We start from the raw sequence: 15261 nt of genomic DNA, 5'->3' as shown, positions 1-15261 counted from the left end.
CCGGGATTCTGCTTTCCCAACTGCAATGATATGCAGAAGTTCAAGTGTAATGTTAACAAACATCTTTCTACTCTTCTCCCTTCATAATGACCCCGCTAATTAATTCCCTAATAGTAGCCCCCTGCTTCAAAGTGGCACTGTGCCTTGTTTGGGGTGAAAATTGAGTAAAAAAAAAAAATAAATAAAATAAAAAAAAAATTACTGCTCCGATTCCATAGTCTGACACATTAGTCACCACAGTAATGTCTAATGATGAATCATAGTGTGTAAGCAATATGTCAGAATGAAGAAGTGATTTGATTTTCTCAAATGATTCTTAGCATGTGCTTAACCAGTTTCATTTAGTATCTTTTTGTAAAAGATTATTAAGAGGTCTATGTAACTTGTGCAGTTCTGCTAAAAATGAATCATAATGACTTACAAAGGCAAGAAAGAATTGAAGCATTGATATATCCCTTGGGACTGCCATGTGCTTTGTCGCCTGAATATTATTCAGATCTGGTTTTCAATCCTTTTTTTTTTTTTACATCCAAGGTATTTCACAGAAGTTTGGAAGAATTTGCATTTATCTGGCCTTAAATGAAATCCATATTGTTGAATTCGATCCAGCACAGAAGTTAGGCGACACAGAAGTTTCTCTTGTAATCATCAACATAGGTAGAAATTCCTGGGATTCTATGAGCATTGCATCCATAGTTTGTTAGAATATCAGTGGAGCTGACTTCACCCCAAATGAAAGTTAAATTCCTTGTGTGTTGATAGTGAGAATGTTTTTGGGATCTCCATCAAATTCCATTAGTAGATATGCATCTGCATTGTTCACTTTTGTAAAACAATTTCTGTTGAGTTTTGAGAATTGAGTTCTTCTGGTGAAGTGTCTCTAGTGTGTTGTTTAATCCTATGGAGAAATTTGCACACAAACATACCTTGCTCTTCACAACATACCATGTTATTCACAGCTTTCCAGGGTAAGTAATTTGTAGGTTGGAATACTCCTGCTGTGTGAAGGCTGTCCAATTCTTTTTCCACTGTAGCTAAAGACTGGTTTTGCATTTGACTTCAGTTTTAAAGTCGCTTTAACATCCAACACGTACAACATGCAAGACCTTCTTGAAAATCATTGCTCAGCTTTGCCTTAAATATGTTCTTAAATTATGTTTCAGCATCTGCTGCAGCATTAATATTGAAGGAATTGAAAATTGAGTTTAGGGGAACATTGAAACTATCAAATTCTTTAATAACATCCAAACCAACAAGATCTAGGGTTGATGTAGAAGTATCAGATATTAGCTCACCACTTAGTTATATCTTGTTTGCCGATACACTACAAACAACATGAGTTGTATTCTTAAGAATTGGTTTTCTCAACAACTTCCATGTTGGATTTGAAATCAGGGTACTTGTACAGTTTAGTCAAGACATTAAAAAATGAAAATATCGAAAAAAGTTTAAATTGTATGTATCCGTTATAGAACGAAGTTCTCCGAAAAAAAGAATTTCACTTAATTTCATTAAGTAGTTTTTTTTTTTTTTACAGCGGAAAAACACTTTTTTATGAGAGCGTGTTGAAGGCGGCCATCTTGGATTTAAAAAAAAAATTTGTTTGAATTTTAGAAATGACAACGGGAGATAACTCCAGTTAAAGCGCTGACACCCCTCCCCATCTTTAATACTAGCTTTTCTTCCTAAAAATCGAACATTTTGCTCGGTATCATAACAAATTGTTTTTTCGCTATAAAAAATAACTACTTGATGAAATTAAGTGAAATTTTTTTTTCAGAAAACTTCGTCCCATAACGGATACATACAATTTAAACTTTTTTCGATATTTTCATTTTTTAATGTCTTGATTAAACTGTACAAGTACCGAAATCAGAGTGAGATCATCTGAAGTGGATTAAAAATTTATTAATTTGTTGTTTTTCTCTCCTGCTTTAAAATTTACATTAAACTGGCACATTCGATGTGGATTTTGGATCTTTTTTTTTTTTTTTTTTTTTTAAGTATTTATCCTGGTAATGTTATAGTTATTCTTTTCACAAAATCTGTCCTTGTGCCAGCGGCGTGAACAATGTTGGCACGTGTTTTTTAAATAGACAAAAACGTGCAGGGTGTTAAAGGTTTATTTCTCCTTTCAGTTGGAGATTTTTCTACTGATTTTATATTGCTTGAAACATTATTGTTATTGCATCATTGTAGTGTCATGTTTAAGTTTTATTAAACATTGACATTATTATGTGGTCAGAATTTACACTATCATTGTCTTTTTCCGACATAAACGTGCATATGTCAGTGTCATCTAGAAATTGTAATGCAACAAAAATGAGGTATTTAAATTGATCTTCTGGCAGCAATTTCAACCGAAAATTTTTGTATTTACAATTCTAGCAGCATTATCACTTTTCTTTATTTATAATAATTATAGCCGGATGTTAAATAATGATAAATCACCAAAAATGTTAACTGCACTACCATTTCGTTAAATGTGAAATCTCCTGGTTTTAAGGGTAAAATATTTATAGTATTGTATCAAGTTTTTGAAGTAACAAACGTAATTTCCAAGCATCATCCTTCTCATCAAATTCATGTTGGAAAGTGTCCTTCAAACAGTTAAGTGAACAGGAAGTGAATGTTTGTTTTAAATCAGGATTAAACTGGAATTCAAACTTATAGTTGATACCACCAAGAGTTATATTTGAAATTGTTGTGTTAAAGTCTCATTTAATTTGTTTATCTTTGTAGAAATTGTTCTTGTTGACTTTTGATCCAGCAAATTATGATGCATGATGGAAATAATCATTTCTCGTTTGTGGAAAAAAAAAAAATTTCTGAAGAAAAAAAAAAGCCGTTAGATTATTTTTTTCTTTTAAGACACCATGTGGTCACCGGAAAATAATTTTTAGCTGGGATTGTCATATATAAAATATTACATCTAATAATATTTTGTAAGACCGATAATCACTGGATTTGCATACCAGTAGATATATTGCATTTCATTATTCATTACTCTGAAGTGTGTGTGTGTGTATATATATATATATATATATATATATGAGAGAGAGAGAGGGGCATGCCTATATATATATATATATATATATATATATATATATATATATATATATATATATATATATATATAGGCATACCTAAGAGACTAAGGAATGAGGGTGGAGAGTTGTATGTTTTGGTGTCGATTCTAGTTGATAGTACCCAAGTCATATGCATACATTTTTGTGTTTTTATCTCGCTACAATATATTAAGTTTAATATAATAGTCGATAGTCTCTATAATAATAAACATGTAATCTGCATGAATTAAAATATATTTAAGTGTATCTTACAACCGGGCAACGCCGGGTAGCCTATTAATTACTATTTAATTGTGAATAATTTATCCCTGTGTCATGTTCTTTAAAAATATAAAATAAAATATAAAATTAAAATGTAATTTGTGTGAGTTTCTGCCCGACTTTTTTGTATATCAAAATTACTTAATATCACAATAGAACGTAAACTAATTGGACATATAACACCTACTTAAAATGATATTTTCATGCAATGTTAGCTGTGTTTTTTTTTTTTTTTTTTTTTTTTTTTAACAAGGTAGTCACCACTTATCAAGGCCCGGAATCCACTCGGGGATAAGGGTTATTGCATGTACAGAACATTAGTATTGGAGAGTTGATAAAGTGTCTTAAGGGAGCGGTTCATCAGGAATTTATTTATGTTGAACTTAAAGATATCCAGGTTGTAGTCAGGTGGGAAACAGGCAAACGGAACAGCGTTCCACAGGCATGCACGTCTAAGAAAGAAGCTTTGTTCATGGAATCTACGTTTTGGTTTTGGCAAAAGAGTGGGGAAAATTTTTTACAGTGGATTCAGCTAGACGGGTGTTTTTTGTAAAAGATCAGCAAGGGGGACCAGAGATTGGAGCTCAGACGAGCATTTGCCATGGAAGTAATGATAAAACAAAGATATGCTCGCAACATCTCTCCTGTGGCAGAGAGGTTGCAGGGAAGAGAAAAGGGCATCACCCACTAAGCCACAAAACCTATTTATGTATTCTGTCAAGGCAGGATAGGCTGTTTTTAGCAGCTCCTGCCCAGATGTGGCAGCAGTACTCCATCCTTGGATGTACTTGGCTTTTATATAGATAGAGAATTGCATCAGGGGTGAGATATCTTCTGGAGCGGTAGAAGGATCCTACCATTTTTACGGCGACCTTGATTTGATGTACGTGTTCTATTTCAGGTCAGAAGAAACGGTCAAGCACAGAAACTTATCAAAACATGGAGCCTTCCCTAGACGAGAGCCATCCATTTCAATTGATGCCAGATGGGGATCAGAGCGTTGATGATGTAAGGATAGGAGCTTGGTTTTAGATGTTTTAAAAGTAACCAGCCACCTCTTCCCCCACTATACCACACGCTCAAGATCAGAGGAAAGAGAATCAGAGAGAACTTTGTCATTTACGGCCTTTGATGTGTTGCCATAGATTGTCGTGTCATCAGCATAGATGTCAACGAATGATTTAAGTATGTGTTTTGGGAGATCATTGATGTAGATCAAGAAGAGAGTTGGGCCCAGTATGGACCCCTGAGGAACTCCAGCATTAATACTGAGGGCCTCTGATTTCTGCCCGTCAACCACTACTCTTATGAGCCTATCAGAGAGAAATGATTTAATGATTGAGAAAACATTTCCAGTTATACCGTAGCTGGAGATCTTGTGAAGTAGGCCCTTATGCCATACCTTATCGAAGGCCTTTGATATGTCGAGCAATTTCCCTAGAGAGAAAGCCTTTGTCAAGAGATTCACTAATCCTATGAGTTATAACCATTAGCACATCTGCTATATATCTAGCAGAACGGAAACCATATTGCGTGTCACTAAGAAGGTAATTTCTATTGAGGTGGTTGACTACTTCTCTATTTAATATGGTTTCCAGCAACTTACTCATGACACACAGGAGACTTATAGGTCTGTACTGAGAGGGAGACGACTTATCACCTGAATTCTTAAATACAGGACATACTGATGAGATTTTCCAGGGTGTTGGGAAGCACTTCTCTTTAAGGCAATGCTTCAACAGTTTTGTAAGTATGGGGACAAGTTCTGTTTGCAGCTTTTTCAGCACTATAATTGGAGTGCTGTCAGGGCCAGTTGCTTTACTGGAATCAAGGTTCTTTATTAGCTTAGCTACCTCATGCACAGATATTTGTATATTGCAGAGTGTGTTGTCCATTATAGGAGGAAATATGGGGAGTTGATGGCCTTCGTCGCATAGGGTAGAATTAGCTGCAAAGTTCTTTGCAAATAGTTTGGCCTTGTCTGATGCTGATGAGATGACCTCAGGTCCATTGAATGTGGTTGGGATAGAACGCACACTTCTGTTCAGGATCCTGTTTGCTATTTGCTAAAACTGGTGGGAACCAAGCCGCTGCTCAGCTACTTTGGATTTAACAGACAGAGCATATAGCTCTCTTGCATTTTTTATTACTCTTTTACAGTGGTTGCTGGTAGTCCTGAAAGCAGCTTTAGTCTCAGTACATCTATTACGTTGGTAGCTATGGAAAAAGTGATTTCTGTGCGCGATGGCAGCAGCACATTCTGGGGAGAACCATGGTTGGCTGTTAGGTTTTTGTTGGAATTTTTTGATGGTATGAATTGGTCTATGCCTACAATTAGCCATTCGGTCAGGTCTGATACTATGGAGGACACATCCTTTTTAAACATGGAATGCAGAGGTAGATCAGATATAAATGTACGGAAGCTATCCCAGTCAGCGGTAGAGTATCGATATACAGTACGGTGGAGAGGTATGTCTGAAGACTTATTGTATTTTGTTTTTATCTTAACTGATACAACCGAGTGATCGGAAGATTCCAGAGGGACAGAACGGAGCATGAACATAGCTCAGGGGAAGTTGTGGTCTTTCATGTGCATACAACTGAATCTTCTTATGATAAAACTACAAATGAATGAATTAACATTATCTTATGATAAAACTACAAACAAATGAATTAACATTCTTTTACAACCAAAAACATTTTCGATGAAGTAAGCATCATAATTTTACAAATTAAAGAAAAAAATGTAATCTTGCTAGTATTGTTATACTTATATATATATATTTAAAGCTTACAAACAAAACTAATTCTTTTGTCAGTTGAGTAACTTTCAAATGAAGACATAAGAAAAATGTTGACCAAAATATTCAGTATGTCAATTACCCTTCTTATATAGACATGTTCAGATCATAAAAATTATAGAATATGGATACTACAAAATCATCTTCCTATTACTGGGATGTACATGTTGTTGGAAACCGTTTGTGAATTTGATATTCCCTGTAAACTTTCTCCTTTGGAACAAGCTGGCATAATCTGCCTCGGATTTAATAACACATCAGATTATCAAGTTCAGATACATAAGTTTTTGTATTGTAATATTTTTATATCTTATTTTTCTTTATTTATTGTTGTTAGTAAAAAAAATCATCTTTTTATATTTTCACCAAGGGCTCTTCGTTGTCGAAAATCACTCGGGGGTGGAATGAGGCAAGCTGGTGTCCTTGCAGCTGCTTGCATGGTGGGATTGGATAAACTACCTATAACACAACAATGTGATCATCGCCATGCAAAACAGATTGCAGAAGGTAAGTAATAAAGATGCATGTCACTAAATTTTGTATCTGATAAAAGGATATTTCATACATTAGGTTGGTGAAAAAACATTATTTTTGCACGGACCTAATATTATCAATTATGTTATTATGTTACTGGATCAGTTGTGAATTCAGAATCTCATTGTGCTGTGAAAGGAACAAGTTTAATGACTTTGTATTTGATTTTACTTAAATATTTCCAAATGTAATAAAAACACAGCTTCAAAATAATTTGCTTGTATTAAAAAATCCAAAATATTTTAAAGATAAAGATAAAACTTTTATTTGACAAATCAATTTTATCAGCACATAATTATATTTTTACAAATGATTTAAAAAGTGAATAGTTGATGTATTGATGGTCCACCATTTAACAAGTGCTAAATTCGTCTGCTTGTTTAAATGGATCCTTATTTAGATGAGTTATCAATTTGTCAATTGATTATCTGTCCACATTACACGGGGAAGACAATTTTAAAGAAATGCAAATCTTCTAGAGATTGATAGAAATATTTAAAAGTGAATAAAATATTCTGAAACATAAAGGAAATAGAATATATAGTGAAAGAAAGGAAAAGAGGGAACATTCATGAGAGTTTATTCATGTAATTTGGTTGTGCGTGAGAATATGTATGTGTAAAGAATGTATACGAATCTTCATCTACCTAAAATGTTTTAAAGTTACATCTTGTCTAGTTGTTGTAACTGGTTAAAAAGGTGTCCATTCGGCTGGTAATTCATTAAAAGAAGACAAAGACAGTCACATGATTGGCATGAAAGTGTTCAGAGCTCGCAGCAGAAGATAGAAATTATGAAAAAGATTTCTTACATTTTGTTATATTTGCATTGTTTTTTAGTACTTACATTATGTTCCTGGTGCTACCAGATCAGGCTGCCCTGTGGTTTCCTGAGACGAAATGCACCTACATTGAGTTTTTTTTGTTTTCTGATCTTTTTTGTAAAACTTAATTATGTTCTGCAAAACCAAAAACAAAAACAACAACCTTTCTCCCTCCCCTTTTTATTTTATTTTTTCCTACCTTACTCCCGGTCCTGGATATGACCTTAAACTACATCCGATGGTGAGGTCCGGCTTACGGGCTTTGGGGAGTGTGGAGCCACCTCTTAATTGCCATTGCTCCCAGGTCCACCCTGACCCGGAGTGGTAGTACCTGTTAGGGTCCCAACTATGGGTTAAATAGAAACAGATTTTAAAAAGGAAAAGAAACAACAAAAAAAAAAAGAAAAAGAAAACAAATATATTCTATTAAATTATTATTATTTTTTTTTTTGTCCCTGTCGGTAGGGCATGAGAACAAACCGACTGCCCCCCTGCAGAGGGTAAAAATCCCTCAATGGGGCAACCAGTTAGCCGTGGGTTGCTACCCGTAATGTCTTAGGACATGATCCTGGTGATTGAGCGAACCTAGACCAGGATACATAGAAGTTTAGGCACCGCAACACATTACTTTGGCCCTTACTTCGACTAGACGGGCGGTCGGAGAGGCCCGATCCGACCAATCGGCCAGTCACGCTAAGCCCCACCATATATTGCCCATTCCAAAAACTCACTAACACAACACATCCCCCCTCTCTCACAAATAACCCTACTCCCTAATATATGATGGAAAGCGGTGGCTGAGGGTCAATCGATTAGGTGTGAATATCGATGACGAGGCTGTAAACCCCTCAGGATTGCTACAGATCCCATAGCAATATCAAGAGAGAACAGATAATCATTATGATACCACCAAAGTCTGTTATATCATCATTGTATCCCTGTGGAGGCTGGGTGAATGGGTTTCCCCCAGGCTCTTCTCAAATAGGACTCCGAGGTGGGTGGGGAACAAAGATGACGAAAAAAGAAAACAAAATATATGGCTTATTCCTCCCAAAAACCACCCAACCACCCAAAGAGAACCCACTCTGATGTCTCTGACATCAGTAGCTCTGAGGAAGAGACGATAAAACCAAGGAACTCAACATTCGTAGTAATAGAATCAATAGAGGAAACTTCTTTGAGCAAACTATCACCTTTTAAAATTGAAAGAAATCTTAAAACTTTAAAACCAAAGTCTATTAAAAAACAATTTAATGGCAGCCTACTAATAGAAACCCATAACGAAGAACAAACTAAAGAAATATTGAAACTAAAATTATTTGAAAACATCAAAGTCAAATGCTACAGACATCCAACCCTAAATACCTGCAAAGGAGTTGTGAAAAGCCACGAACTTGCACTTTGTCCGTTGGAGGAAATCAAGACAAACTTACAGAAACAGAATGTGTTAGATGTTCGTAGAGTCCAAATCAAAAAAAAAAAAAAAACAGTGAGAAAATCGATACCAATACATATATACTAACTTTTGATTCCCTCACGATACCCAAAGAAGTGAAAGTTGGATATATGAAAATAAATGTAGAAATTTATATTCCAAACCCCCTCCAATGCTTCAAGTGCCAGAAGTTTGGACACCATCAAGATCGGTGCACACGATTACCAGTGTGTGGAAGATGTGGAGAAAGCGGCCCACACATTGACTGCAGAAAAGATTTCAAGTGTGCCAACTGCCTTGAAAATCATGGCACTGGCTCTAGATATTGTGAAATATGGAAAAGAGAAAAAGAAGTGACCAAACTAAAACATACAAAGAATATATCCTACCCAGAGGCCAGGAAAATCATTGAAACTAAAACATATGCAGATGCAAGTAAAAAAACTACTCCAATCAACAATCAAAATGGTCATATACATGTAACGGATACAACTGACAAGAAAATTGATGTCTTAAGCAAACTAATAAAGGAAATGAAAGAACTATTAGAAGAAATGAGGAAAATGAATAGTGCAATGTCTGCAACCAATCCAAGGATAATATTAAGTAAAGACACTACTGAACCACAAAAAGAAACAGAACCACAAACCATTTCTACAAAAACAATCGAACAACCATCAAACACATCACAAGCCAGAAAAGAATCAAAAATCCCCCCAGACAAAAAAAACAAAAACAAACAAAAACAGGAAAAGAAAGATCCCGATCTATACTCCGAACAGGGACTCCGACAGAAAATAGATTTGAAGGATTGTAGACGATGGAAGTTGAACACAATTCCAAATGATGAACAAAATATTACAATGGAATATCAGAGGGATAAAAGCAAACCAAAATGAACTCATATTATTAATAACAAATATGAGCCCAGCACTTGTCTGTCAGCAGGAGACCTTTATGAAAGAAAATAATACCATCAACATTAAACACTACACATCTTACAACTACATAAATAAAGATACGGACAGAGCTTCTGGAGGCACATCAATACTCGTGAAAAATGAAGTCCCTCAAAGACAAATAAATATAAACACAAACTTGCAAGCAATTGCAGTTTCAGTGACTCTACATAGAACTATAACACTTTGCTCAATCTACATCCCTCCAAAAGATACAATCAACGAAACTGAGATAACTCAATTAATAAAACAACTCCCTAAACCCTTTTTTCTACTAGGAGATCTCAACAGTCACAATGTAATATGGGGAAGTAAAGAAACAAATAAAAAAGGAAAAGAAATAGAAAACATAATAAATAAAAATAATCTATGCCTCCTTAATAATCAAAACTACACCTATATGTACCCAGCAACAGGTACTGTCACCGCCATTGACCTTACCTTATGTGATCCTTCCATATATATGGACTATGATTGGAAAGTACACAATGACACCTGTGGGAGTGATCATTTCCCAATCATCCTGGAAAGTCTAAGTACTAGTACTGAACAAAAAACACCCAAATGGAACCTACATAAAGCGGATTGGGATTCCAGGAATAGTGCAAAAACCAATTAATTATTGAAAAGAAAGATGAAGATGACCATTTGAACTACTTCATTAAAACACTCACAAACATAGCAAATAATACCATACCGAAAACAACCAAAACCAACAATCACAACAAACCTTGGTTCACAAAAGAATGCAGAAAAGCCATCAGAGCTCGACGAGCTGCCTTGAGAAAATTTGAAAAGTACCCAACAAGCGAAAATCTGGATTTCTTCAAAAACAACAGAGCAAAAGCCAGACGAATCATAAAGGAATCCAAAAGAACAACATGGAGAAATTATATATCCAAAATTAATGTGAATACCAAGGCAAAAACAGTTTGGAACATGATGAGGAAAATAGAAGGAAAGTGTAGTAGTACACCAATATCCCACATCTCTAAAGACAACAAAATATACACCGATCAAAAAGACATTTCCAATAAACTGGCAGATAATTTATCAAAAATTTCATCATGTGACAGACAAACAGAGAAATTCAAAAAGATTAGAGAAAAGGAAGAGAAGAAGAAAATTCTATTTAAATCACAAAATACCGAAAAATACAACCAACCTCTTACCTTGCTTGAATTAAAAGAATCGCTAACCAAATCCCATGACACAGCAACAGGGCCCGATGAAATTCCATATGAAATCCTCAAAAAACTTCCAGAAACCTCAATGAAATACCTACTTGAAATTTTCAATATTATATGGTCCAGTGGAAACGTACCCGAGACCTGGAAAGAGGCCACAATAATACCAATCCCCAAATCTGAAAACTCAAACATCCAATCCCAATCAAGTAATGTCTCAGATCCATTGAATTTCAGGCCAATAGCTCTAACAAGCTGCATTTGTAAAACCATGGAAAGGATTATAAACAAAAGACTAATCTGGTTCCTGGAAACAGAGAATCTTATTACAGAATTTCAAACAGGATTCAGGAAAAACCGAAGTTTAATAGACCACATAGTCAGACTTGAAACCTTCATCAGAGAAGCCTTTGTAAGGAAGGAACATTTAACAGCAGTGTTTTTTGACATGGAAAAAGCCTACGATACTGTGTGGAAGTACGGTGTTACAAGGGATCTGAAGGCGCTTGGACTAAAAGGCAGAATGCCAATTTTTATTGAAAATTTAAAAAAAAATAGACTGTTCAGAATAAAGGTTGGCACAGCTCTCTCGGACTTGAAGGAACAAAAGAATGGAGTACCTCAAGGGAGTATACTGTCAGTGACCCTGTTCAGTATCCGAATTAACAACATTGTAAAAAACCTTAACCCTGGGGTAGATTGCTCCCTATATGTGGATGACTTCCTAATATGCTGTAGATCTAGATATATATCTATAATAGAAAGGAAGCTTCAATTGTGCTTAAACAAAGTAATGAGATGGACGGAAGAGAATGGATTTAGATTCTCCAAAAGAAAAACGAAATGCATGCATTTCTGCAAACTAAAGAACATGCATAATGATCCTGTCCTAACCATGGAAGGAATGCCCATACCCGTTATTTACCAGTACAAATTCTTAGGGATTTTATTTGACAAAAAGTTAACATTCATCCCACACATAAACTATCTGAAAAAAAAATGTAACAAAGCTGTAAATCTTTTGAGAGTGGTAGCACATACCGATTGGGGTGCAGACAGGGAAACACTCCTTAAACTTTACAGAGCACTAGTCCGCTCAAAGCTAGACTACGGTTGTTTCATATATGGATCAACCCGAACATCATATATAAAAAGCCTAGACCCTATTCACCATACTGGCCTAAGATTGGCCCTAGGAGCATACAGAACCTCCCCCGTGAACAGTCTATACACGGAAGCACATGAACCCCCACTAGATCTAAGGCGAGAAAAGTTAGCTTTTCAATATTTACTCAAATTGAAGTCTTGCCCAAACAACCCTGCATACCAATGTACCTTCTATCCTAAATATGAAGAACTCTTCAACATGAAAGGAAAAACTATCAAAACCTTCGGGCTCCGAATGAAGGAAAGCATTGAAGAATCGAAAATTCCAATTTCCAGCATTCACAACTTCATACTACCTAAAACACCCCCATGGACCATGAAACAAGTAGAAATAAAAACCTAAACAAAAAGTCCAAATCTACCACAAACCCTATTGAATACCACAACAAACTTCAACATTTAAAATTACGATATTCAGACTACACCTTTATCTACACAGACGGGTCTAAAAGCAACAATCACACTGGATGTGTAGCAACATACCATAAAACCACAATGAAGAGAAATCTTCAAAATGAAGCATCTATATTCACTGCAGAGACTATAGCTATCGATCTAGCACTCAACATAATTTCAGAGGAAACCACCAAAAACTTCATCATTCTCACAGATTCTCTATCAGTCCTATTATCTATACAAAATCAAAAACAAGAAAATCCACTAACAACAAAATTAATAGAAAAAATCAATATCCTTTCAACCACTAAAAACATTATTCTTGTCTGGATCATCAGCCATGTGGGGATCAAAGGCAATGACAGGGCAGATACAGCTGCAAAAAAATCTTCTCACCTTCCAACTGACAATTTTAAGATTCCACATACTGATCTTAGACTCCAGATAAAAGCATACATACAGGAAAAATGGCAACTGCGGTGGAGTCAGCAAGAGGGCAGCAAATTATACTCAATCAAACCTAAACTTAAGGAACGATGTCCGGACATCAAGAGATCACGCCGAGAAGATGTGATACTGACTCGGCTGCGCATAGGACACACCAACTTTACTCATTCTTATATACTAAATGGAGAATTGGCGCCAGAGTGCATCCCATGCCAGGAGACACTCACAGTAAAACATATCCTAGTTGGGTGTGTGACCTTGCCCCAACTAGAAAACTATATTATACAGAAAGCAATATGGAGGACCTTTTTGAAAAGGTCAGCTCAACAAATATTCTAGCATACCTAAGGAAAGTAAATTTATATAAGAAAATTTAAGGAAATTTAAAGTCACCCAAATATACACATCCATGTATAAATACAACATTTAATTTCTTAGTTCGATTTTATAAAAAAAGGGAAGAAAGGCTGAAAAAGTCATTCCCCCCCTCCCAATAAAAAATAGTTAAAAACAAAAAAAAAAAGGACTCCGGCATTAAATGACCACATAGGTTGATATGCCGTAAAATCAATCAATCAATCAAAAAAACTTACATTCTGTCCTCATGAGGAGGTGTGTAAATAAGATTTTCCCAGCAACAGGTGTACAGAAACAACAATCCTCCTTGTGCGATGTAAAAGGATAATGATTATTGAAATTGTGTCAGAAATTTATCTGTTTTTCAGATAAATTTGACGTGAAACGCGAACCTGCAAAAAATAAAAGGATAATAAGGGTTAGGGTTAATAAGGGGCCGGGGGAGGCAAAAGAATAAAGTAGTAAAATGTCTTGTTTAAAATGAATAAAAGATTTTATTTATGCAGTGGATAGATATTTTATTTATGCAGTGGATAGATATTTTATTTATGCAGTGGATAGAGGCGTTGAATCTCTACTGTTCCAGATGAGCATTGTCTGAAGATAGCGGTTCCAATCCTACTCAAAGCCGGTCAGAGGCTTACTTGGCCAAAATTTGGTGACACATCAACAACAATGGAAGGCAGTAATTGCTGAGAATACAGTTAGGAGATTTGGAGTTCCTATCCTGTTGCAGTTACCATCTGACGAAGGCCAGAGGAATAGTTGGCCAAAACGTCGTAAAACAAAATCTAAAAAGATGAGGATAACAGTCCGCAATAAATAAATTAATAAATAATAGTCAGCAATAAATAAATTAATAAATAATAGTCCGCAATAAATAAATTAATTAATAATAGTCCGCAATAAATACATTAATAATTAATAGTCCTCAATAAGTAAATTAATAAATAATAGTCCGCAATTAATAAATTAACAAATACTAGTCCGCAATTAATAACTTAATAAATAATACTGCGCAATAATTAAATTAATAAATAATAGTCCGCAATAAATAAATTAACAAATAATAGTCCACCATAAATAAATAAATAAATAATAGTCTCCACTAAATCAATTAATAAATAACAGTCCGCAATAAATAAATTAATAAATAATAGTCCACAATAAATCAATTAGTAAATAATAGTCCGCAATAAGTAAATAAATAAATAATACTCCGCAATAAATAAATTAATAAATAATAGTCCGCAGTAAATAAATTAATAAATAATGTTCCGCAATAAATAAATTAATAAATAATACTCCGCGATAAATAAATTAATAAATAATAGTCTGCAATAAGTAAATTATTAAATAATACTCCGCAACAAATCAATTAATAAATAATAGTCCGCAACAAATAAATTAATAAATAATAGTCCGCAATAAGTAAATTAATAAATAATACTCCGCAAAAAATAAATTAATGAATAATACTCCGCAATAAATAAATAATTAAATAATACTCCGCAATAAACAAATTAATAAATTATAGTCCGCAATAAAACAATTAATAAATAATAGTCCGCAATAAATAAATTAATAAATAATACTCTGCAATAAATAAATAAATAAATAATTGTCCACAATACATAAATTAATAAATAATAGTCCGCAATAAAGAAACTAATAAATAATACTCCGCAATAAATAAATTAATAAATAATAGTCCGCAATAAATAAATTAATAAATGATAGTCTGCAATAAATAAATTAATTAATAATACTCTGCAATAAATAAATCAATAAATAATACTCGGTAA

At 34.4% G+C, this 15261-nt stretch overlaps 1 protein-coding gene across 7 annotated transcripts in view; it reads left to right on the top strand.

The window, feature by feature from the left end:
• Positions 1–15261, top strand: part of LOC145286001 (uncharacterized) — a 273253-nt gene that overhangs the window by 115744 nt on the left and 142248 nt on the right. For all 7 annotated transcript variants that reach the window (XM_080134598.1, XM_080134595.1, XM_080134594.1 and 4 more), the window contains exon 7: positions 6522–6658. In XM_080134598.1, the coding sequence (XP_079990724.1) occupies positions 6522–6658 (137 nt within the window). The remainder of the gene's footprint in view (positions 1–6521; positions 6659–15261) is intronic.

This window comes from Euprymna scolopes, chromosome 10 (genome assembly GCF_053919585.1).
Source record: "Euprymna scolopes isolate OS-2025 chromosome 10, ASM5391958v1, whole genome shotgun sequence".
Classification (NCBI taxonomy): Eukaryota; Metazoa; Mollusca; class Cephalopoda; order Sepiida; family Sepiolidae; genus Euprymna; species Euprymna scolopes.
Note: the sequence above shows the minus strand (reverse complement) of the source record. Positions and strands in the feature narration are given on the sequence as shown.